The 19,215-nt window shown below is 33.4% G+C and overlaps 1 protein-coding gene across 3 annotated transcripts in view; it reads left to right on the top strand.

Moving 5' to 3' along the window:
- LOC115890077 (rab11 family-interacting protein 4B) overlaps positions 1–18,504 on the top strand; it is a 36,519-nt gene extending 18,015 nt beyond the window's left edge. For 2 of the 3 annotated variants that reach the window (XM_030910206.1, XM_030910204.1), the window contains 4 exons: positions 9,170–9,334; positions 11,913–12,169; positions 15,767–16,064; positions 16,451–18,504. In XM_030910206.1, coding sequence (XP_030766066.1) covers positions 9,170–9,334; positions 11,913–12,169; positions 15,767–16,064; positions 16,451–16,588 — 858 coding nt within the window. In that variant the 3' untranslated portion in view covers positions 16,589–18,504. The remainder of the gene's footprint in view (positions 1–9,169; positions 9,335–11,912; positions 12,170–15,766; positions 16,065–16,450) is intronic. The other variant, XM_030910205.1, reaches the window with a different exon arrangement.
- Positions 18,505–19,215: the final 711 nt, after the last annotated feature.

Raw genomic sequence — 19,215 nt, 5'->3', positions numbered from 1 at the left:
GACACTCGAAGAAGTTTCTGAGGGCTTATGATCAAGAAAAATCACAGATCTTCCTGGGTCTGAGTAAGAACAATCTTCGGATTGTCACGGGGTTTTAACAGGACACTGTCTCCTCAATGAACACCTCAGTAGATTGAAACTAAGAAGAAACGGCGAATGCAGATTCTGTGGGGAAGATGGTGAAACACCAGTACACCTCATCACTGAGTGCGCCGAGACGACAACCATTCGTGCCATGAATTTTGGTACGACTGATATTGGAGATGGAGAACTACCCTCTATAAAACCGTCCCAGATACTGGCTTTTGTCAAAGCCCTGGGACTGTATGATGAGTTATGATTCAAGAAAGGGGGACACAATGGATCTGTAAGGTCGAAGTGATTAACCCCCCTCCCACTCATTCTAAATTCTAAAAAAATTCTAAATCTCAAAAAATATTTTTTTCGAAAAAAGTCTGACTACGCCACTGCATTCTACACAGAAAAGTGCCTTTAGAATGTATAATTTATTTTTCCGTGGTGGCTTAAATAAACAAACTATCGAACATGTTCAAAAAGTACAAAATTTGAGAATCCCCCTCTAGCTTCGAAACCGATCAAGATAGCCCCGATCCGTTTGCGCCATTGTAATTTTTTCAAAAAAAGAACCCGAGACTGCAGTATCAAAATTTGAATATTTCTCACGGTTTCCTAGATACCCTATAGAAACAACCAAAATTGTCCACTCTGTACATAGATAAAAGAAACAAGTTTAGATTGAAAAGTGGCCATAAGGACAATGTAAATACTATTTGGCGCTATTCATACAACGGTCGCGACCCAAAGCTTTTGATAATTTCGGAGCGGTTCGGCTTTTTCCGGAATTAAGTTGCCAAATATTATTTATTTAAATTTATTATTATTTTCTTTTAACTTTTTAAATAAAATACAGTGTATTGCATATAACAAAATTTATTTTATATAAGGAAATGTATGAAATACCTATGAAACATTGGAAAGCGACGTTAGACCACGATCCACGATGGTTTTTGCAGTTCACAGTTCACACAGCTTTTTAAGTTTTTAATGCCACTTTTTCACAATTATCACGAATTTAGTAAATAAAATTTAAATTAAACTCATAGCAATAATTACTTTGAAAATGGACGCTTTAATTATTTTTTCCAATGAGGGCGGTTTCAATTTTGATAGATTTTATAATTTTTGAAGATCTGGCTTTGACAAGAGAAAATTAATTCTGTTCTTGTTTGCGGTTGTTCTTAGCAACCGCTATAGCAGCGCCCTACAACGTATGCGCTCCAAAACAATTATAAGTTTTGGCGGCAAGCCGAGCATTCCAATCTAAACTTGTTTCCTTTATCTATGAAAATATATCAAGTTAAATGTCAAAAAAAAACTGTAAAAATGGCGTCTTATGACATGACGTAGATTATTAGACTCATTCTTTAGTTTTTTTATTCAATGGGAAGTTTATATGGTGTGAATGTCATGCATCGTCATTTCCAAGCCGACTATGACGCCGTTTTTTTTCATCATACGCTACTTCCAGATGTTTTTTCCTTGTGAATCATACGGATGTAAGGCGTATTCATCAAAACAGTTTTAAAAGACATATTATATTATGTTTCCTTTAATTGCTTTGTTGCTTTTCTAGACCGGGAGATCGGAATGTTTATTTTACAATTTGAATAACATGAAGACTTGAAGTAAATTGTAAAAAAAGCTTTTTTCCAAATATGCTAATGAGCCACCCTCGTTCCATTTGAAAAAATTGAGATGATTAAAAATACGATTTGGGCATCTCTTAACCGGCCCCCTGTACAGGGTGTCCCATTTTCGTGTCTTTTACAGAGTATCTCGCTTATTGGTTGAGATACAAACATGCGGTTTTCACATCACTAAGAAGAATACAACTAGAATCCAGTGGCGTAACTAGTTTTTCGTTGGGAGCTGTCATTCTCGAAATATAACCTAAACTTATGTTTTTTTTTAATGGGGCACCCTGCATATTATTTTTTTTATTAAATTTACCTTGTCATGAGCTTTCTAAAAATATAATATACTTTAGACTTATTTTCATAAATAAAGTAAAATAGTTATTTATGATATAATTGCTAAAAGTGCACTTAGCAATTATATCATACACTATTTTTTCTACAAACAAGTTTATGCTCGTACCTATCAAAGTATTATTACTTTTAACGTTAATGAATAATTCATAATATGTCATTCTGAAACCAAATTAATTATGAAGTTTATGGTTGCTTGGGTAATTGTTATCGCTTCAGTGTTACAAGTAAATCACGTGACTTACTTTTAGCACCAGTGCCTTTGAATAAGAAGACTAAGGAAGGAGCATAATGCTATCCATGTATTCATGCATGGTGGGCGGAAAAAGCACTCTAGGGTGGGGATCCTTGACAGTTCTGTTTGACGATTCATTTGACACATTTGAATTTGATTAGAAATTTTGTGGATTTGTCAGTCTTTACGGAGCTTATTTTATGTTATTTATTATTTATTCTACTACTGATAGTTGTATAAAGGTAGTAAATCTAGATGGAAATTGTGGCAGAACTTAAATTAACAGTGACACTATCGCGATTTATCGAAAAAGACTCAATAGTTGGTTGAGTAGCGTGCGGTAGATCTCGGCAAAAATTGAGTGAAATAATGGAACAACTTTTCGCTAGTAAGTGACTATATAATATACATACGTGTAGTAAACCGATCATTTATGAAATTCACTTAAATTAACTAAATTATATATTTTTCTTGCATTTTAGCTTTTATTTATTACCTGTCAAAGATTAGATGTCAAAGAATTTAGATACGTTAATTTGACTTACCTGCTTCAGTAGCGTATCGGATGTTTGTGTTAATAAATACTTATTATAACTTATCTATTTTTATTAGAATTATATATTTTTGTAACAATTTTAATAACTACCAACATTTATTCACAACGTAAAATAAAACAACAAATTATTGAGTCCACGTCTACCCTACATCATAGTTTTACATTTTTTAAATAAAATTAGAACGACACTGATAAACCGGAATTTAAGTCGGCCATATTTGAGGCCCGTCGCGGTGTACCTAAGATTTTTGATATGCTCCTTCCTTAGTCTTCTTATTCATAGACCAGTGCTAAAAGTTAATGACTTTTACCATCAGTGACATAATGTCACATTTTAGGCACTGACAGCATGCGTTAAAAATTACATTTTTACTGACGTTTGTAGAAAAAGTACATTTTTTACCTTTTTACCATAGGCAGCCGATTTATAATAGATGGCCATGACAATTATTGAATAATTTATTCAACGTCAAATTTTGTTTTACTTTTCAATTACTAGTACGGGTAACCAAAATACGCAGAATTCAAGATTTTTATTTTTTTTTATTTTTATTTTGAAAGTTGGCAATCAAATCTAAAAGCTGCATAAGCTCATTTTCAGTGGAGTTTATGAAAAAAATGATGGAAAGCAAACTTACCTGGTTAAATAAAATAAAATAAAATAATACCCTTAAAAACATATTTTTTACCTTATTTATGAAAATAAATCTAGGGTATATTATATTTTTAGAAAGCTCATGACAAGGCAAATTTAATAAATAAATAATATACAGGGTGTCCCATTAAAAAAACATAAATTTAGGTTATATTTCGAGAATGACAGCTCCCAACGAAAAACTAGTTACGCCACTGGATTTTACGTGAAAATGTTTACTGAGCTCAGTTTTCACCTTTTCGATAAGTTATAAGATAACCGAGATATGAAGGGACTAAAAAAATGCAACATTTTCAAATTCGTCCTGTATTTCAGGAACTAAGAGGGCTAGGACAAATCTGCGTGTAGCATCTTTAGTTTCATAAAAAAGTAGCGTAGTGATGTGAAAACCGCATCTTTGTATCTCTACCATTAAGCGAGATACCCTGTAAAAGACACGAAAATGGGACACCCTGTACATTACATCCGGTCTATCTCCCGGTCTATATAAGTTTATCAATTAAATTCTAAAACATTTAACGTCTGATACTGATAAGGGAGTGTCATTTTTATAGGCAACAACGTAATCTGGCTTAGCCATATTTGTTTTTAGCCAGTGTGGGTACGACATTACGCGATTATACATGGAACTTTGCCATACAACCTTAGAAAAATCAACGAATAATTCGGTTATACACAGTTTATTTTTAAACTCTGTCTCAAAAAAACAAATCGCACTGAATCGCGAAAGTTTAGTTTGTTTTTGATTAGTGTTGAGAATATTTCCGCAAAAACTGCAAAGTGTTATAGTGTTTTAAAAAAATTAGTGATTATGTAGTGTGATATTGATGTGTCTGTCTTCTAGTATGAGTTTTTTTTTAAATTGTGATCACACATGTTATAACTTCTGTATGAACAAGGAAAAATGATTACTTTAAATATTATCACAACATATTATCCAAAAAAAAAATAATTGTGTCATGACTGAATATACCGGGTGCGTCTCAAAAGTACCCCTATAACTTTTTTATTTTTTCAAATAAAAAAACAAGATTTGGTATGTTAGTGTTAGTATATAACATAAATTAGGATTGATTCACGTACTCAGTTGTTTTTGGTCACTTCCTGTTTTACCGGAAATGACTTCAACTTTTGATTTTTAAATGGCACCCTCGGTATTTTTTCACTTTATTCGATAGAAAATGTCACTCTGAATAGAATGACATATCATATGTCAACTTTTGACATTTTCGCATATGATTTATTTGAAATTATAACCTGCGGTTCATAACAAAAATTTGACTCGAAATACCGAAAAGTGTGTGGTATCAAATTATTCGTAAAAAATGCTTTTTCCAAATATGCTATTGAGCCACCCTCGTTCCATTTGAAAAAATTGAGATCTGATTGAAAATACGATTTGGGCTGCTTTTAACCGGCCAGGACAAGACACTAAAAAGATTAAACGATCAAATCTATTTTTCCACGGACCCTTGATTAAAAATTAGTGTTTTTAACATAGCCATGGCACTCTAGATTGAAATTTAAAATACAATTTTTTATTAAGCGAGAATGTCAAAAGTTGACATATGATATGACATTCTATTCAGAATGTCATTTTCTATCGAATAAAGTAAAAATATACCGAGGGTGCCATTTAAAAATCAAAAGCTGTAGTCATTTCCGGTGAAACAGGAAGTGACCAAAAACAATTGAATACGTTAATCAATCCTAATTTAGGTCATATGCTACCATACCAGGTCTCGTTTTTTTATCTGAAAAAATAAAAAAGTTGTAGGGGGTGAGCCACTTTTGAGACGCGCTTGTGATATACAGAATTTTATATACAGGGTGAGTCTTAAATAAGTGCGAATATTTTCAAGGCTATGGTAGATCTCGATAAAAGAACCATATTTTCTCTTTACCGTTTTTCAAATAACTCCAAAATAACCGAGTTATTTACTTTGAAAATTAAAAAGAATGATTTTTTAGTTAAATTTCGAGAACCACTTATTCTTTTCTGAGTTTTTTTTTTATCTACTAGCCTACCTATGTAGCTATGTCATCATTATGTTTTTTATCTTAAAATTAAAAAATTTTCAAAAACTTCCGAATATTCAATTTTTTTTTCACGAAAAAACAAACTCATAATCGTGTTTCTGGGGTCGAAATATACTAACCCTAAACATATTTCCACTTATTTAATACTCACCCTGTATAATCCGTTTATTAAAGAATTTTACGGTAGAATTTAGATATACCGGGTGCTCTTCAAAAATGGCTCACACATATAATTTTTTTAGATAAAAAAAAGGGATTTGGTATGTTAGCAATATGACATAAATTAGGAGTGATTGACGTATTCAATATTGTTTTTGGTCACTTCCTGTTTCAACGGAAATTACTACAACTTTTGATTTTTAAACGGTATCTATACGCGGTAATTCTTTACTTTATTTGATAGAAAATGACATTCTGAACAGAATGACACATCATAGACACATCATAAAAAATGTTTTTTTTTTAAATATGCAAATGAGCCACCCTCGTTCCATTTGAAAAAACTGGTTATAAATATGATTTGGACATCTTTCAACCGGCCAGAAAAAGCCACAAAAAATATTAGAGGATCAAATTTATTTTTCCAAAACTTCTTGATTAAAATTTAATAATTTTAACACGGCCATGGAACTCCAGATTGAAATTTAAAATGTTATTTTTTTAATTGTGTGTCATTCTATTCAGGATGTAATTTTCTATATATGATATTTAATGATTATTACCAAACATTACTATTTTTACAATAATTATTAGCTTTGCGTGTTTACAAAGGAAATTTAAACCATAAATACAATTTTTTAGTAAAAAATTGTTAAAACCGCAGGTAAACCTTCCAGTGTATACACTAGCTTTTAATCCATCTTAGCTGATAGGTAAAAGGTACTAAAACACTTTTACTGAACCATTTGCTTGAAACCTCCCGTATTACTATCAATATTTTCCATGCAAGTTAAAATTATCACGTCGCTTGGATAAATATTTTGTAAATAAAAATGGTAAATAAGTGACTTGATAATAAACAAAATACCAGTGTTGTTGTACTTTTAAACTAACATAAAATTATGTGAGAAATATTTCGGATTATCTACAGGGTGGACGAACTGTTATTGTATTAGAATTGCTGGTTAGTTATTTTAATTTATTAGCTTTCCAAAGTTAAATCATTATTAAATTTTATATCTAATATACATATTTATTTAATTAGTATCAGTGTTTACATTCTTATCTGTCTATAATGTCATTACATAATTCCTTTGTTTATGATTCACATATTCTCAATTTTTACATTGCGTTCGTTAGTTTATATTCAGTGATTTGTTTCCAACCACTGACTGCACTGAAACGATGTCAAAAATAAATGGATATTCTGGAAACTACTTAGCTAAGCGATAAATCGTATGTTTTTTGAGCATATTAGTTCACTTTAATTTAGCTTTTAAATTTCGCAGCAATATTTCTAGAATTTTTCTTCTTTTAGATTATTTCTCACGCCCAAGTAGCATTCTCACGACTTGCGACCACATGTTTACTAAACACAACGTTGGATTAGTTACAAAAAATAGTTAGCTCCGTACCTTGGCTATTAAAATAAACGTAAACGTTGTTGTAACGTTGTGCCGACGTTGAACTAGTACTACAACAAAGTAAAAGCTTCTGCGACGTCGAATAAACGTTGTCTTGTGACCTTTTTTGCTTAAGTTTTCTTTAGGTGATTCGGACAACGTAGTTACAATGTTGAGCAATAAAGAGTTTTCCGACGTCACTTTCAAGACCTATTCCAACGTTATGCAAACGTCGTATGTTTTACTAATTCCAACGTTGTTTAGATTTCCTTATTCTTACGTTGGTAGGACGCCGAGCCACTACCTTTTTGCAACTGTATTGAACCATAACCTTAAATCTTAAATTTTCACTACATTGTTCTGTTCAGTCAGACAGTTCAGTGCTGTTTTTGTTTTTATAAAAAAAAAACTTTTATTTAGAATATAGGGGGCGGCACAAGCTAGACTCTAGGATGACTAAATTAGGCAATCTTGCGACTAGTACTACCTGTTAAGGCTGAACTGTGAGTTTATTAGTCCAGGTATGCGACTACTCGAACTACTCCATCTTAATCTCCAAAACAACAAAGGGAAAGCCGCCATGTTGATGAATAAGAAAATATTTCGTTCCTAAAATAGCAATTCCTGCTTTTTGAATACACCAGCTTGAAATATTTTACCCTAAACAACACGCGGAAACAGTTTTTTCGACTGCGAATAAATTATTCTCATTTTTCTAAAAAAAAATTCAAGAAATTTTTTAAAACTTCTTTAATTTTAAGGCCCATTAGTATTTTTCAAAGTAGAAACAATACATTTATCAGTAAAGTTGTTTGCGTTTAACTTTTTTGCCTTGGGTAGCGAGTTACAGAGTCGGTTAAGTGTTTCAATAATTATGATCTTCAAACATCCTCCACACTGAAATACTTTTGTTTTGTTTTCCTTTACTGCCATCTGGCATATGTCTCTAACTAAATCATAAAAATAATATTTTTACTATAATTATGCCAATTTAGGATAAAACGCGACTTAGACGCCATATTATTATAGTTTTGTATTTCTGTGAATTAGGATTTTAAACAACGTTGCAGTTTGTACTAAATTAGGTTGCTAGCCAACGTAGGTATCCAACGTCGTTTCGACCTGTTTCGACCCAGCGAGTGGCACGAGGTTGTGCAGACGTTGCGCCCCGACGCGACGTTTGGTCGCGTGACACGACGTTGTCCCGACGTCCAAATGCTGCTTGGGTCTGCTCCATGAAAATCATCATCATCTTTTTCAGCTTATTGAACCAATTCCATTTATGGTGTAGTTTCCCTCACATATTTAGATACTCTTTAATTGGATCCATTGTTGTCTATTGTTGGCTATGCGGGCCCAAGTTATCTCTGCTAATTTCTTAATATCATGGTCCCATCTCAGGTTTGGTCTTCTTCTAGGTCTCTTGATTCCTCGTTGGTGCTTGTAGTTCTTCGGTACCCCTGACAATTAGGACTATAAAAGGTGATAAAAAAAATAATATTTTTAACAGTACATTAAAATTAATAAGTGTTGTGACAACGCGAAAATGAATGAACATGAACAAAACGGTAGTGTTGTGAGTGATTCGGACAGTGTCAGCAATGAAGACGAGTACTTTTTCGATATGCACGAGGGCCAGTTTGAATTTTTAGGGACCGGACAGTACCAGAAAAGGAACCACGAAGATTCTGACAGTACCTTGATGTACTCTGACAGTTTGAGGAAGCATTTGGAGAGTGTGTCAGACGATGAAAGTTCTGTAGGTTATATACATTATATACCGGGTGTGTTTCAAATGTGGCTCACCGCTATAACTTTTTTATTTTTTTTAACGTAATGCATTGTTTTATTTTTTATTTAAGAAAAACGAACTTAAATATCGTCAAATTAATCACATTATTTAATTTTGTTTTTTTTTTGACGATTGCGTCAACATCCGATAAATATATGAGTTTCTTAATTTTATAGCCAACAAACGAGCAAAATCAAACTAGTCTACTATTTCAATAATTTGTTGATTGCTCTGGATTTATATTTTTTCTCTTGTTTCAGTTTACAGTTTTACAACAACAAGTGGGAGTTCTGCAAGACTCTGCCCAGCAAACCGACGAAAGGTATACAAGAATTAAAGCAGACAATGCTGCTCTACAGGCTAGAGTTATCATGCTGGAAGAACAGCTGAGGGACACAGAGCTAAGATGTGAAGAAAAACTACAGGTACCACTTGCTTTTTTTTAATTTTACTTTACTACATATTTTGATGCTGCTTTTTAAGATTCACAATAATTTCACTGTAGTTCAAGCCCTGACACTGTCTTTCCAGATTTATGTACTTTGCACAAAACCCATTATAAAATAAACAAGGGCTTGATCTATTATATGTCCTGCATTTCGATGTCAATACAAATTAATGACGATGGTTACTCTCTCTTTTAGTCGATAATTGTTCAAATTATTACTTAATTATTCCGATTATTAGGTAACGAAATATTACTAATATTCTTACAAATGATATAAGATTGTTTAAAAAGTGTGTAAATACTATTGATACAATTTAATAAGAACAGTTACGATTTTGAATGCAGCAGCAAATGCAATTATTATTTTAATATTCTATTCAACTTAAAACAAAGCAATTAAAAATTAGACGTATAAAGAAAAGTGAGAGTTAAGGAAAGCGATTGTCGAATTGAAGAAGAATTGCTTCAAAACGTTATAAAAACTATCATTACGAATTATAAACAGTGAGAATATAATAACAGAACAATAAATGGCATCATTTATTTGTTCGGGGTTGCCAAAGTTGCACACAGCTCAAGCCGAATTTTGAAGAAGTTGTTTATTTTTTTAATTTTGCATTAGACATTGAAAATTTGGTACATTTTTGAAGCAAGTCTAAAACAATTTTTTGTGTCGTGAAATATTCAATTAAAAAAAAGTAATTATCTATCATAATTAAGTATTAAGTACATCTTTCCGTTATATTACAACAAAAATTGGAAATACGTTCTTTGTTCAACGTTATAAATTTTAGTAAATTACTGGTGGCTTGAGTGATTTACCGTTGTACAGGGTGTCCCATTTTAGTTGAAATCATACGGTATCTCAGTTGTTATTAGTGAAGATAGAAGGGCGCGGTTTGCACAAACCTGTCCCACGTTTTTTTTCAAATGGAAGATGCCGTAACCAAAATTTTCATAGCCCTCTTCGTTTCTGAGCTACAGGGTCTTTTTGAAAATTTTGCAATTTGGGACACCCGCTGTATCTCTGTTATTGTTAAATGTCTCGAGAAAGTGAAAACTGTTTATTGTAGTTTTTTTTTACGTAGAATACAATGGCGTAGTCTGTTATTCTACGAAAAGAATATTTTTAAAGATATGAACTAAACTTATGTTTACTTAAATGGAACACTCTGTATATTTATAAATTATATGATCTGGCTTATATCACTTTATATTTATTTTCACTATTTACTGCAATATTTTAAAAAAATATATTAAAAGGTCATATTTATTAGTAGGCCATGATTGGTAATAAGAGAAACTAAAGAATAATTATTAAAAGTATACTGCTATCTGTCTCTTGTTTTATTTTGAGAGCCACTAATAAATTCTTTATATATTAGGGAAACTTTACTCTCTACCGTTATTTGTAAATCTTGGAAGCTATCGTATCGGAACTTTTAAATATTCCTTTAGCTAATTTACGTGAAATATACTTTCAGCAAGATGGGTCTCCCCTCACAACTTAACTTACAACGAAAATATTAGAATTTTGTTAAATTATTATTTCCCAAATCCCAAATCAATGAATTGGGGAACCAATGGACTCATATGATGGCCGTGATTCCCGGATTTGTCCGTTCTCGATTTCTGATTTTTGGGCTTTTTGAAATATGAAATATATCGTGGCAACTAACACAATGTCGAACACCTGGAAAATGCTTTAATAATGCAAGCTTTATAATAAATTCCGTTATAAAAAAAATATATTCAGAGATTCAGTTGTAACAGTTCAAAATTAAAATATATCAATTCCAAATAAAATTTTAATATAATACCATTTTGATTTTTTGTTATTTATCACGGCCTACTAATAAGAAAATTATATATATTTTAAATATTGCAGTAAATAGTGATAATAAATATAGAGTGATATATACATTTGAGAAGCTCATAGCAAGGCGGATCATATAATTTATATACAGGGTGTTCCATTTGGAAAAATATAACTTTAGTTCACATTTTCAGAATGTTTTTAACACACTACTCCACTGTATTCTACGTGAAAAGTTCTACAAGAAACTGTTTTCACCTTCTCGATATCATCCATAATAACGGAGATACGGGGGCTGTCCCAAATTGCAAAATTTTCCAAAATACCCTGTAGCTCAGAAACGAAGAGGGCTATGAAAATTTTGTTGACAACACCTTCCGTTTGACAAAAAAGTGACACAGGTTTGTGCAAACCGCATCCTCCGATCTTTACTAATAACCGTATGATTTCAACCAAAATGGGACACCCTGTACAAATTACATTTTTTATGTTTCTAATGTTGCAAATAATTTAAAATCGGCTTAGCGGAAGAGTATAAAAAATGATAGGTAGGCCTCAGTACTTTAAAAAGTTCCCCGGATTTTCACTCCAATATTTACATTATCGTAAATTTTATTAAAAAAAAAGAGAAAAATTAAAATGAAAAGTTTAACACCCTATATAAAAACAATTCTTTTATAAGCAATCACCTCCTAAATTTCTCTAACTTATTCGTTCATTTGTTTAATTTGATTTCTAGGATGAACAGCGTAGATCGAAAGAGTTGGTGCATAGGATAGAGAGGGAAAAACAGCTGCAGCTGGAAAACGCGTCTATAAGGCTGCAGAATGCGCAAAGCGAGTGTGAAAAACTGCGCGACGAGGTGGGCAGACAGCGAACGAAACTGGAAAAGCTGGAAAAACAGAAGGACGACCTGAGCAGCCAGTTACGCGACGCCAACTACGAACTAAGCGAGGCTAGGGAGGAAGTCAAGGAATGCAGGGATAGAGAAAACAGGTAAAGCCAGTAAGTTATTGTGTCCCCCTTTCTTGAGTTATAACTTATAACTCATCATACAGGGTGGCGCCTCTCATACGCCGCGAAAGCTCCACCGATATAACACACAATATCCGCAGGATATTCATAGAATGTCGGAATGTCCCATTATAAGATCATCTTATAAAGACATCTATAGGATATCCTCCAGACATCCTGAAATCCTGTAGATGTCTCAGAATAGAATATCCTATGGATATCTCTGTCGCATATCTAATGTACATCCAGCTGAGATATCCAAACATGCTCATGTATATCAAATATCCTAACAATATCGTCTAGATATTTAGGAAAAATAAATTATGTACTACTTTTTATATTACATAAAATGCAATAAACCATACAGATGGATATATATTACGTCAAGGCAACAAAATATCCTGTTGGTATCTTCTGGAAAATTTGGATATTTATGAGCTTGGCCACTCCCAGTAATACAGAGAATTTAAAACGCCCGCGCAAAAAATTTCCCACAATCCATCTCGACACTTGTTTGTTTTTGCATCGTGTATTATTCAGTTCTTTGATTTAGTGAAATTCGAGGTGAATTCGGTCGTTTGTCGATATTGAATGGGCTTAAAAATGACTGAAACTAATAAAACTGGTTGAGTTTGACTTAGTTTTTTCTTAAGCCCCGTTCTCAGAACAGCGACTGTCGCCAGCGACACGTCAAGAGGACCAATGAGATTTGTACAAAATTCAAACAGCTGTCAATTTTAAATTTAGTACAGCTCCCATTGGTCGTTTGAAGTGTCAATCAGTGTCGCTGTCGACACGACGCAGTTCTGAGAACGGGGCTTTATACTCATAGTTCTAGCCAGAGGTTCTAGCCTTGTTCTAGCAGAAATTCTATCCTAACCTCAACTAATGTCGAAAAACGACGAACGACTCAGGGTCTCACAATGAAAAATTTGTGACAAAATTATAGGTGAAAATTTGTTGAAAAGCGCTCGTTCTTTATCCGTAAACCCATTTTCGTGTTTGATCTATTCGAATAGAAATCCTATTTTTGTGTTTAAATTGTGAGTTTCTGGAATGTGTGGTGTTAGAAATTATACGTGTATCCTGTGTGCCACTGTGTGCTAACTTTAATGTAAACTGTTGCTGCTAGACATAAACTGCTAGACTCCATAAAGGGTAGTATAATCTGGTATAATACCAAACGATCGAAAAAAACGGCGTCAGAGGTGGCTTGGAAATGAAGATTGCTGTTATTTTGTATGTAAAATTATATGGGGAATGTCATCGATCGTAATTTTCAAGCCAATTGAACGCCGTTTTTTTTTCGATGGTACAGTATAAATTGAAAGGTCTTAACTCATACAAATAAACTTCTAAATTTTGACGCAAAATTCATTGACATAATATGTAGGTATATTTTAGAGCTGTTAATAAAAATATCCAATGAATAACGTCAAAATGTGGCTAAATAAAACTAAATCGGGAACGTTTTTACTATAAACTAAGGATGAAGAAAGTATTGTCAAATAACAGTCCTCATATAATAATCTAAAAATATTCTATAATGCTCCCAACATCATCCTTGTATTATCCTATTAATATCCCAAATAATCGTAAAAGGCTTGCCTAGGGATATCTTGAAGATGATTTTTTTTGTCCCATCTGGATATCCCATAAATATCCTCCTCTGGTTTTTGGATATCCCTAAGATATTTACTATATCCTTGGTGGATATCCTCAAGATATCTATAGGATTGTGTTGTGTTATATGGGCAAGGAGAACTGTAGTTTATAGGTATATCGAAATGAAATTTTGGCAGCATATGTAGGTTAACTGAAAGCATTTTATAAAAATATAAAGAATTATACAGGGTGCCCCCAAAAAAATTTACACATCAAAGTTGTGTTTTTTCTAATGGAACACCTTATATATTAATTGATTTTCGGATTTTAGGAATAAAATAAAGGTGAGTTTCATTAAAGAAGCATATACCTAAAATCTAAGGATTTTGACATATTTCACATTTTGTGAAAATGAAGAGTAAATTTGAAATTTCGATAACAGCTACCTAAATTTTAGTTGACCTTGTATAACCTGATATTTAATTACAGTAACCATTGTATGTTAAACCAAATTGAAATTTGACCCGAAAAGTTATACGGGGTGAGACAAAATTAATACGGAACATTAGTCACATTTAAAAGGTTACTCCTTTATTTTAAATGGAACAACCAGTATATTATTTCGGTATTCAATGGGGAATTTATATATCTTCAAAATATTATTAAGGTTGTCTACCTCTCAGACAAAGATTTTCCTAGATATTTTAATTTTTATGGTTTTGCGTCAGTAGATTTTTATTATTTGAAAAAATCTAGGGGGTGGCTGTGATATACCTTTTGTTAATTTCACAAAAATTAAAGATTGTAGAGTAAAATACTCAACGGTTATAAAAAGATACACGTTTAAAACATATTTTAATTATTGCAGAATTAAAACTAGATATAAACCTATAATTATGTGACAAAAATTAGCTAGTTGAAATCGAATGCTCAAAATGCTTTCCTGTTAACTACATAAAATAATTTAAGTCTTTTCAGAAGGATCTTTTTATTTTAAAAGGCATTTATGTGGAGTTCTACCTCGAAAAGCAGCTACAATAATTTCTCTCATGTTGTCGACAATAGTTGGTCGAGTTTTGTAAACACTGTCTCTAACATATCCCCATAAAAAAACCCAGACTAGATAAAATCAGGAGCATTTAAGTATTCTATTAATTGGTGAATGCACACTGCATTTATCAACTAATAGAATCATATCAGTTCTTTCTGATGTAGGATAAGTTTGCATTTTCGGAAATTTCTGAGAATTTAACTGACACTATTTGTTTTAACTGACACAAAATGATAACTAGTTGTTAAGTTGGACTAATTAGACAGCTATGTTGAAGTAACGTCAGACATATCACAGCCACCTAGATTTTATGAAATAATAAAGATCTACTCAGATCAAATCATGTAAATAAAAATATCTAGGAAAATCTTTGTTTGAGGGGTACGCAACTTTAATAATATTTTGAAAAGACATGAATTCTCCATTGAATATCGGAATAATATACTGGGTGTTCCATTTAAAAGAGTAACATGCTTTTAAAGGTGGCCATTGTTCAATATTAATTTTGTCTCACCCTGTATAACTTTTTGGATCAAGTTTTAATTTGATTTAAAGTACAATAGTTAATTTAACTACATATTAGGCTATACTGGGTAAATTCCAAATTAGGTAGCTTTTATTGTAATTTAAAAATTGTTCTTTATTTCTAGAAAATGTTAAATATGTCAAAAACCTTACATTTTAGTCATATACTTCTCTTATAAAACTCTCCTTTATTTTTCTCACAGAATCCGAAAATCAATTAATATATAGGGTGTTCCGTTACAAAAAAAAACACAACTTTGATATGTAACTTTTTTTGGAGACACCCTGTAGAACTCTATATTTTTAAAAAGTGCTCTGAATTAACCTACATATGCTGACAAAATTTCATCACGCAACTATTTTACTGATAACGACTGCACTGTTTCCCCCTATTTCAGACTGATCAAAGACCACGAGAACCACATCCAGCTGCTGGAGGACCTCTCCAAGGAGATCGACCGGCTGAAGGCGGAGACGCGCACGCCCGCGCTGCCCACCACCAGCCCGGACACGCTGCGCCTCGAGGAGCTGCACGAGGAGATGTCGGCGCTGCGCGCGGCCAACGGCCAGCTGCGCGAGGCCAACGACGAGCTGCAGGCCAGCCTGTTGCACGCCGGCCTCGAGACAGGGCAGCGCATGCTCACCAACGGCGAGACCAGCCTGGCGCGCGAGCTGGACATCATGTCGCACGACGAGGTGAGTGTCACGGCCAGTACTGCCTTGCGCGCAGTGACGTAACTACCGACGTCGTGACGTTCAAACGTGTTCGACGGAACACGGGCCCGCGAGGGGCCTCTTGCATGCCTTACAAATTCATATTGAACAATTTGTGTACTGTAAAATAGATATACATACATACAGAGGCATCTTTGTAAAAGAGTATACCAATTAGATATACCACCATTATTTCCACTCAAATAATAATTAATTACATACTTAATTGTGTTAGTTAATAAATTATCCTAAATAAATTAATGTGGATTTGAATCAGAAATCAATATAATAATAAGTTATGAATGCGAACGTCTCTGTTGTGGAAGGTTCCTCAAATAACTTAAGAAATTATTCTCTAACTCTTCCAGGTACACCAGGCCTTGAAGGAACAACAAGAGGTCAACAGGCAGCTGAGAACGTACATCGAGGGCATTCTGCTCAACATAGTTGAAAATCACCCTCAACTGCTCGAAGTCAAACAGAAAAAGAACGGTCTAAAGAACTAGAAATAAGTCTAGGTAACGGTTGGTTCATATTTCAAATGTTAGTCCTAGCCTTACCCTTAAGGTGCGTCCACATTGTTGGTGATCCTGTCGCGCTCTTGCTTCTGATTGTGCTCGCGTTGCTTGCGCTTCCTGTTTGTCGTGTTTCTCAAAATCTTTCGGCTCGCAAGCAACGGCGTCCACATTGTAATGTAGTGCTTGCGTTCGTGCTGTTCGGACATGGATGATACCGAAATATTTTTAATAGCGGCTGCTAGTGCGATCATTATTGCGAAACGAAGGAGACAAAGAGAAAAAAGGCAGTGTTGGATGTCTAATAATTTCAAAAGTAGATCCCAGCACAGTGAAAGTAAACATCTACGCAATTTACAAACAGATGTTTTTTAATATTTTTTATCGCATGTCCGCAACTGATTTTGAAAGACTTATTAACTTAGTTGGCCCCCGTATAGAAAGAAAAAATACAACTTTAAGGAAGTGTACTCCGGAAGAAAGAGTTTAGATTGGCCATAACATTAAGATTCTTTGCAACTGGAGACTCACATACCAGCTTGGGTTATTTACTCAGAGTTTCCAAGCAAAGCATTTCAAAAATAGTACCAGGCGTATGCCAAAATTTAAATAAAGTTCTCAAAGATCAGATTAAAATAAGTAGGCAATATAAATACAGAGTTATATTTTATTAAAGCTATATTTAATATTATTAATCTAAGAACAAAACACAACTTTTTAATAAAAAAAAAATAAAAAAAATCATGGTAGCATCATCATACTGGAGTAAATACCGAATCTTATGAATGAAACCAAACTAAAAACTAAAGAAATAACGCAAACGGCTCGAGCGCTTCGAACCGCCGCGCCGTAAAGTATGCTCGCATGGCTCCGAAGCGTCTCTTTGGTGTACCGCGACAGAGCCGAACAATCGAAACAGGCATTTTACGTGATCGCAAGCACGTGGAGCACCGCGAGCGCCACGAACATCTCGCTCCGACTGTTTGCCACGTTTTTCGTGTTTCACGTGTTCGTTCGGCCTGCTCGCGAGCAATGTGGACGCAGCTTTAGGGTGGGTTAATACCTACCCTAAAATTGTTAACGTTAGGGTTAACATCTGAAGCAAGAACCAGCCTTAAAGCACTGATGGGCCAATAGTTCCTCACAATCCCATTGGATCCGTACAAAAGTATACAGGGTGGCAAGTTAAAAAAGTAACAGTCATGTTTAGACACACGGTGTCCCATATAGTAAGAAACTAAAGTTTTCTTTTTTTAAATATCTTTTTTATTGATTTTTAAAAAAAGGTTTTTCGTATTTGTATCACCCTGTATATGTAAAGTGCACTCAAACCCATATCTGCATAAAAATCTTGAGATAGTCCGTCCTCTTTCATTCTATAATAATTGATGTGATATTTTAGAGAAATCACTGTGATTTTTATTGTTTCGTTTAAAGATTGTTTTATATAGCAATAATGATACTAAAAAGTTGAATCTGTTCATGTTAATTAGAATATTTTGTTGTTGTATACATATCTCCTTTATGTCTAGATTCAAAGGAATGTTTTTTATGTATGAGGTGCCACTTTGGTTGCAAATTTTGGTTCTTTTCGTTGATTGGTAACGAAAGAGCAACAATATTGCAAACAAAATTGTTGGGACACTCTGTACAAACAATACACTGTCCGGCACGACACACGGACACCTTAAAAAAATTATTTATTTTAAAGTTAAATATATTTTGTTCTGGTGGGCCGTTTTTTGGTGATTTTTAGGGTTCCGTAAAAAAGTTACTGAGATAAATCAAAAAAGAAACTATCCACAAAAGATGCATTTTGATGGCAAAGTTATTTTTAAATGCCTTACGTTATTGTACAGGGTGTCCCACTAAAAATAGCTCTCGGCTGTATCTCGGAAAGTATTAGCCGTAGGTGCTGCGGAAAAAAATATTTGTGACTAAAGAGGCTATGGGAAATTGCTGGAAATTATTTTCAAGTTTGTAGAACGACCGCTAGGGGACGCAACTGCAACAAAAAATAAGAAAATGGAGTTTTTACACAATTTTGCCTAGATAAGGTGTACTATAAGTAATAGCTTCTTAATCTTCAGTAAATTTTGAATATTTTTTGTTAGAGCCATTTTCCCCTATCTACCAAAATAAAGTGGTGGGGGAAGGTTAGATCTGTTTTTATTTAAATATTAATAACTCTGGACTGGATGATCGGAATCCAACAAGCGAGGGCTCGTTTAAAAGAGCGTTTCTTACTCTATATTATACCATATAAACAATAATAATAAGCTTTTGAACATAGACGCTAGGGGGCGTTGTCTTGCAATTTAACCAACATTGCGCGTTTTTTCAAAAAAATTAAATGCAATAGTATATGTAATTTTACCTGATCGGAAAGAGTAGAAAAAGCTTAAAGAGTCAGCGAAAACCGCATCTTGTTATCTTCTTTCAAACCGAAGATATTAGCAAAATTATAATAAATACCAAAAAATAAGCCCTTAATTACCTTATTTTTACAATACGGTATCAGTAGCCCTCTTGATTATGCCCATTTTAACAAAAAATAAGATAAAAACAGTTAGTTTATTTTAAAATCGACGAAATACCAGAATACCATAATACCAGAG

Source organism: Sitophilus oryzae, unplaced genomic scaffold, assembly GCF_002938485.1.
Source record: "Sitophilus oryzae breed Bouriz unplaced genomic scaffold, Soryzae_2.0 scaffold_85_pilon_pilon, whole genome shotgun sequence".
Taxonomy (NCBI): Eukaryota; Metazoa; Arthropoda; class Insecta; order Coleoptera; family Curculionidae; genus Sitophilus; species Sitophilus oryzae.
The sequence above is the reverse complement of the archived record's forward strand: the minus strand, read 5'-3'. Positions and strand labels throughout refer to the sequence as shown.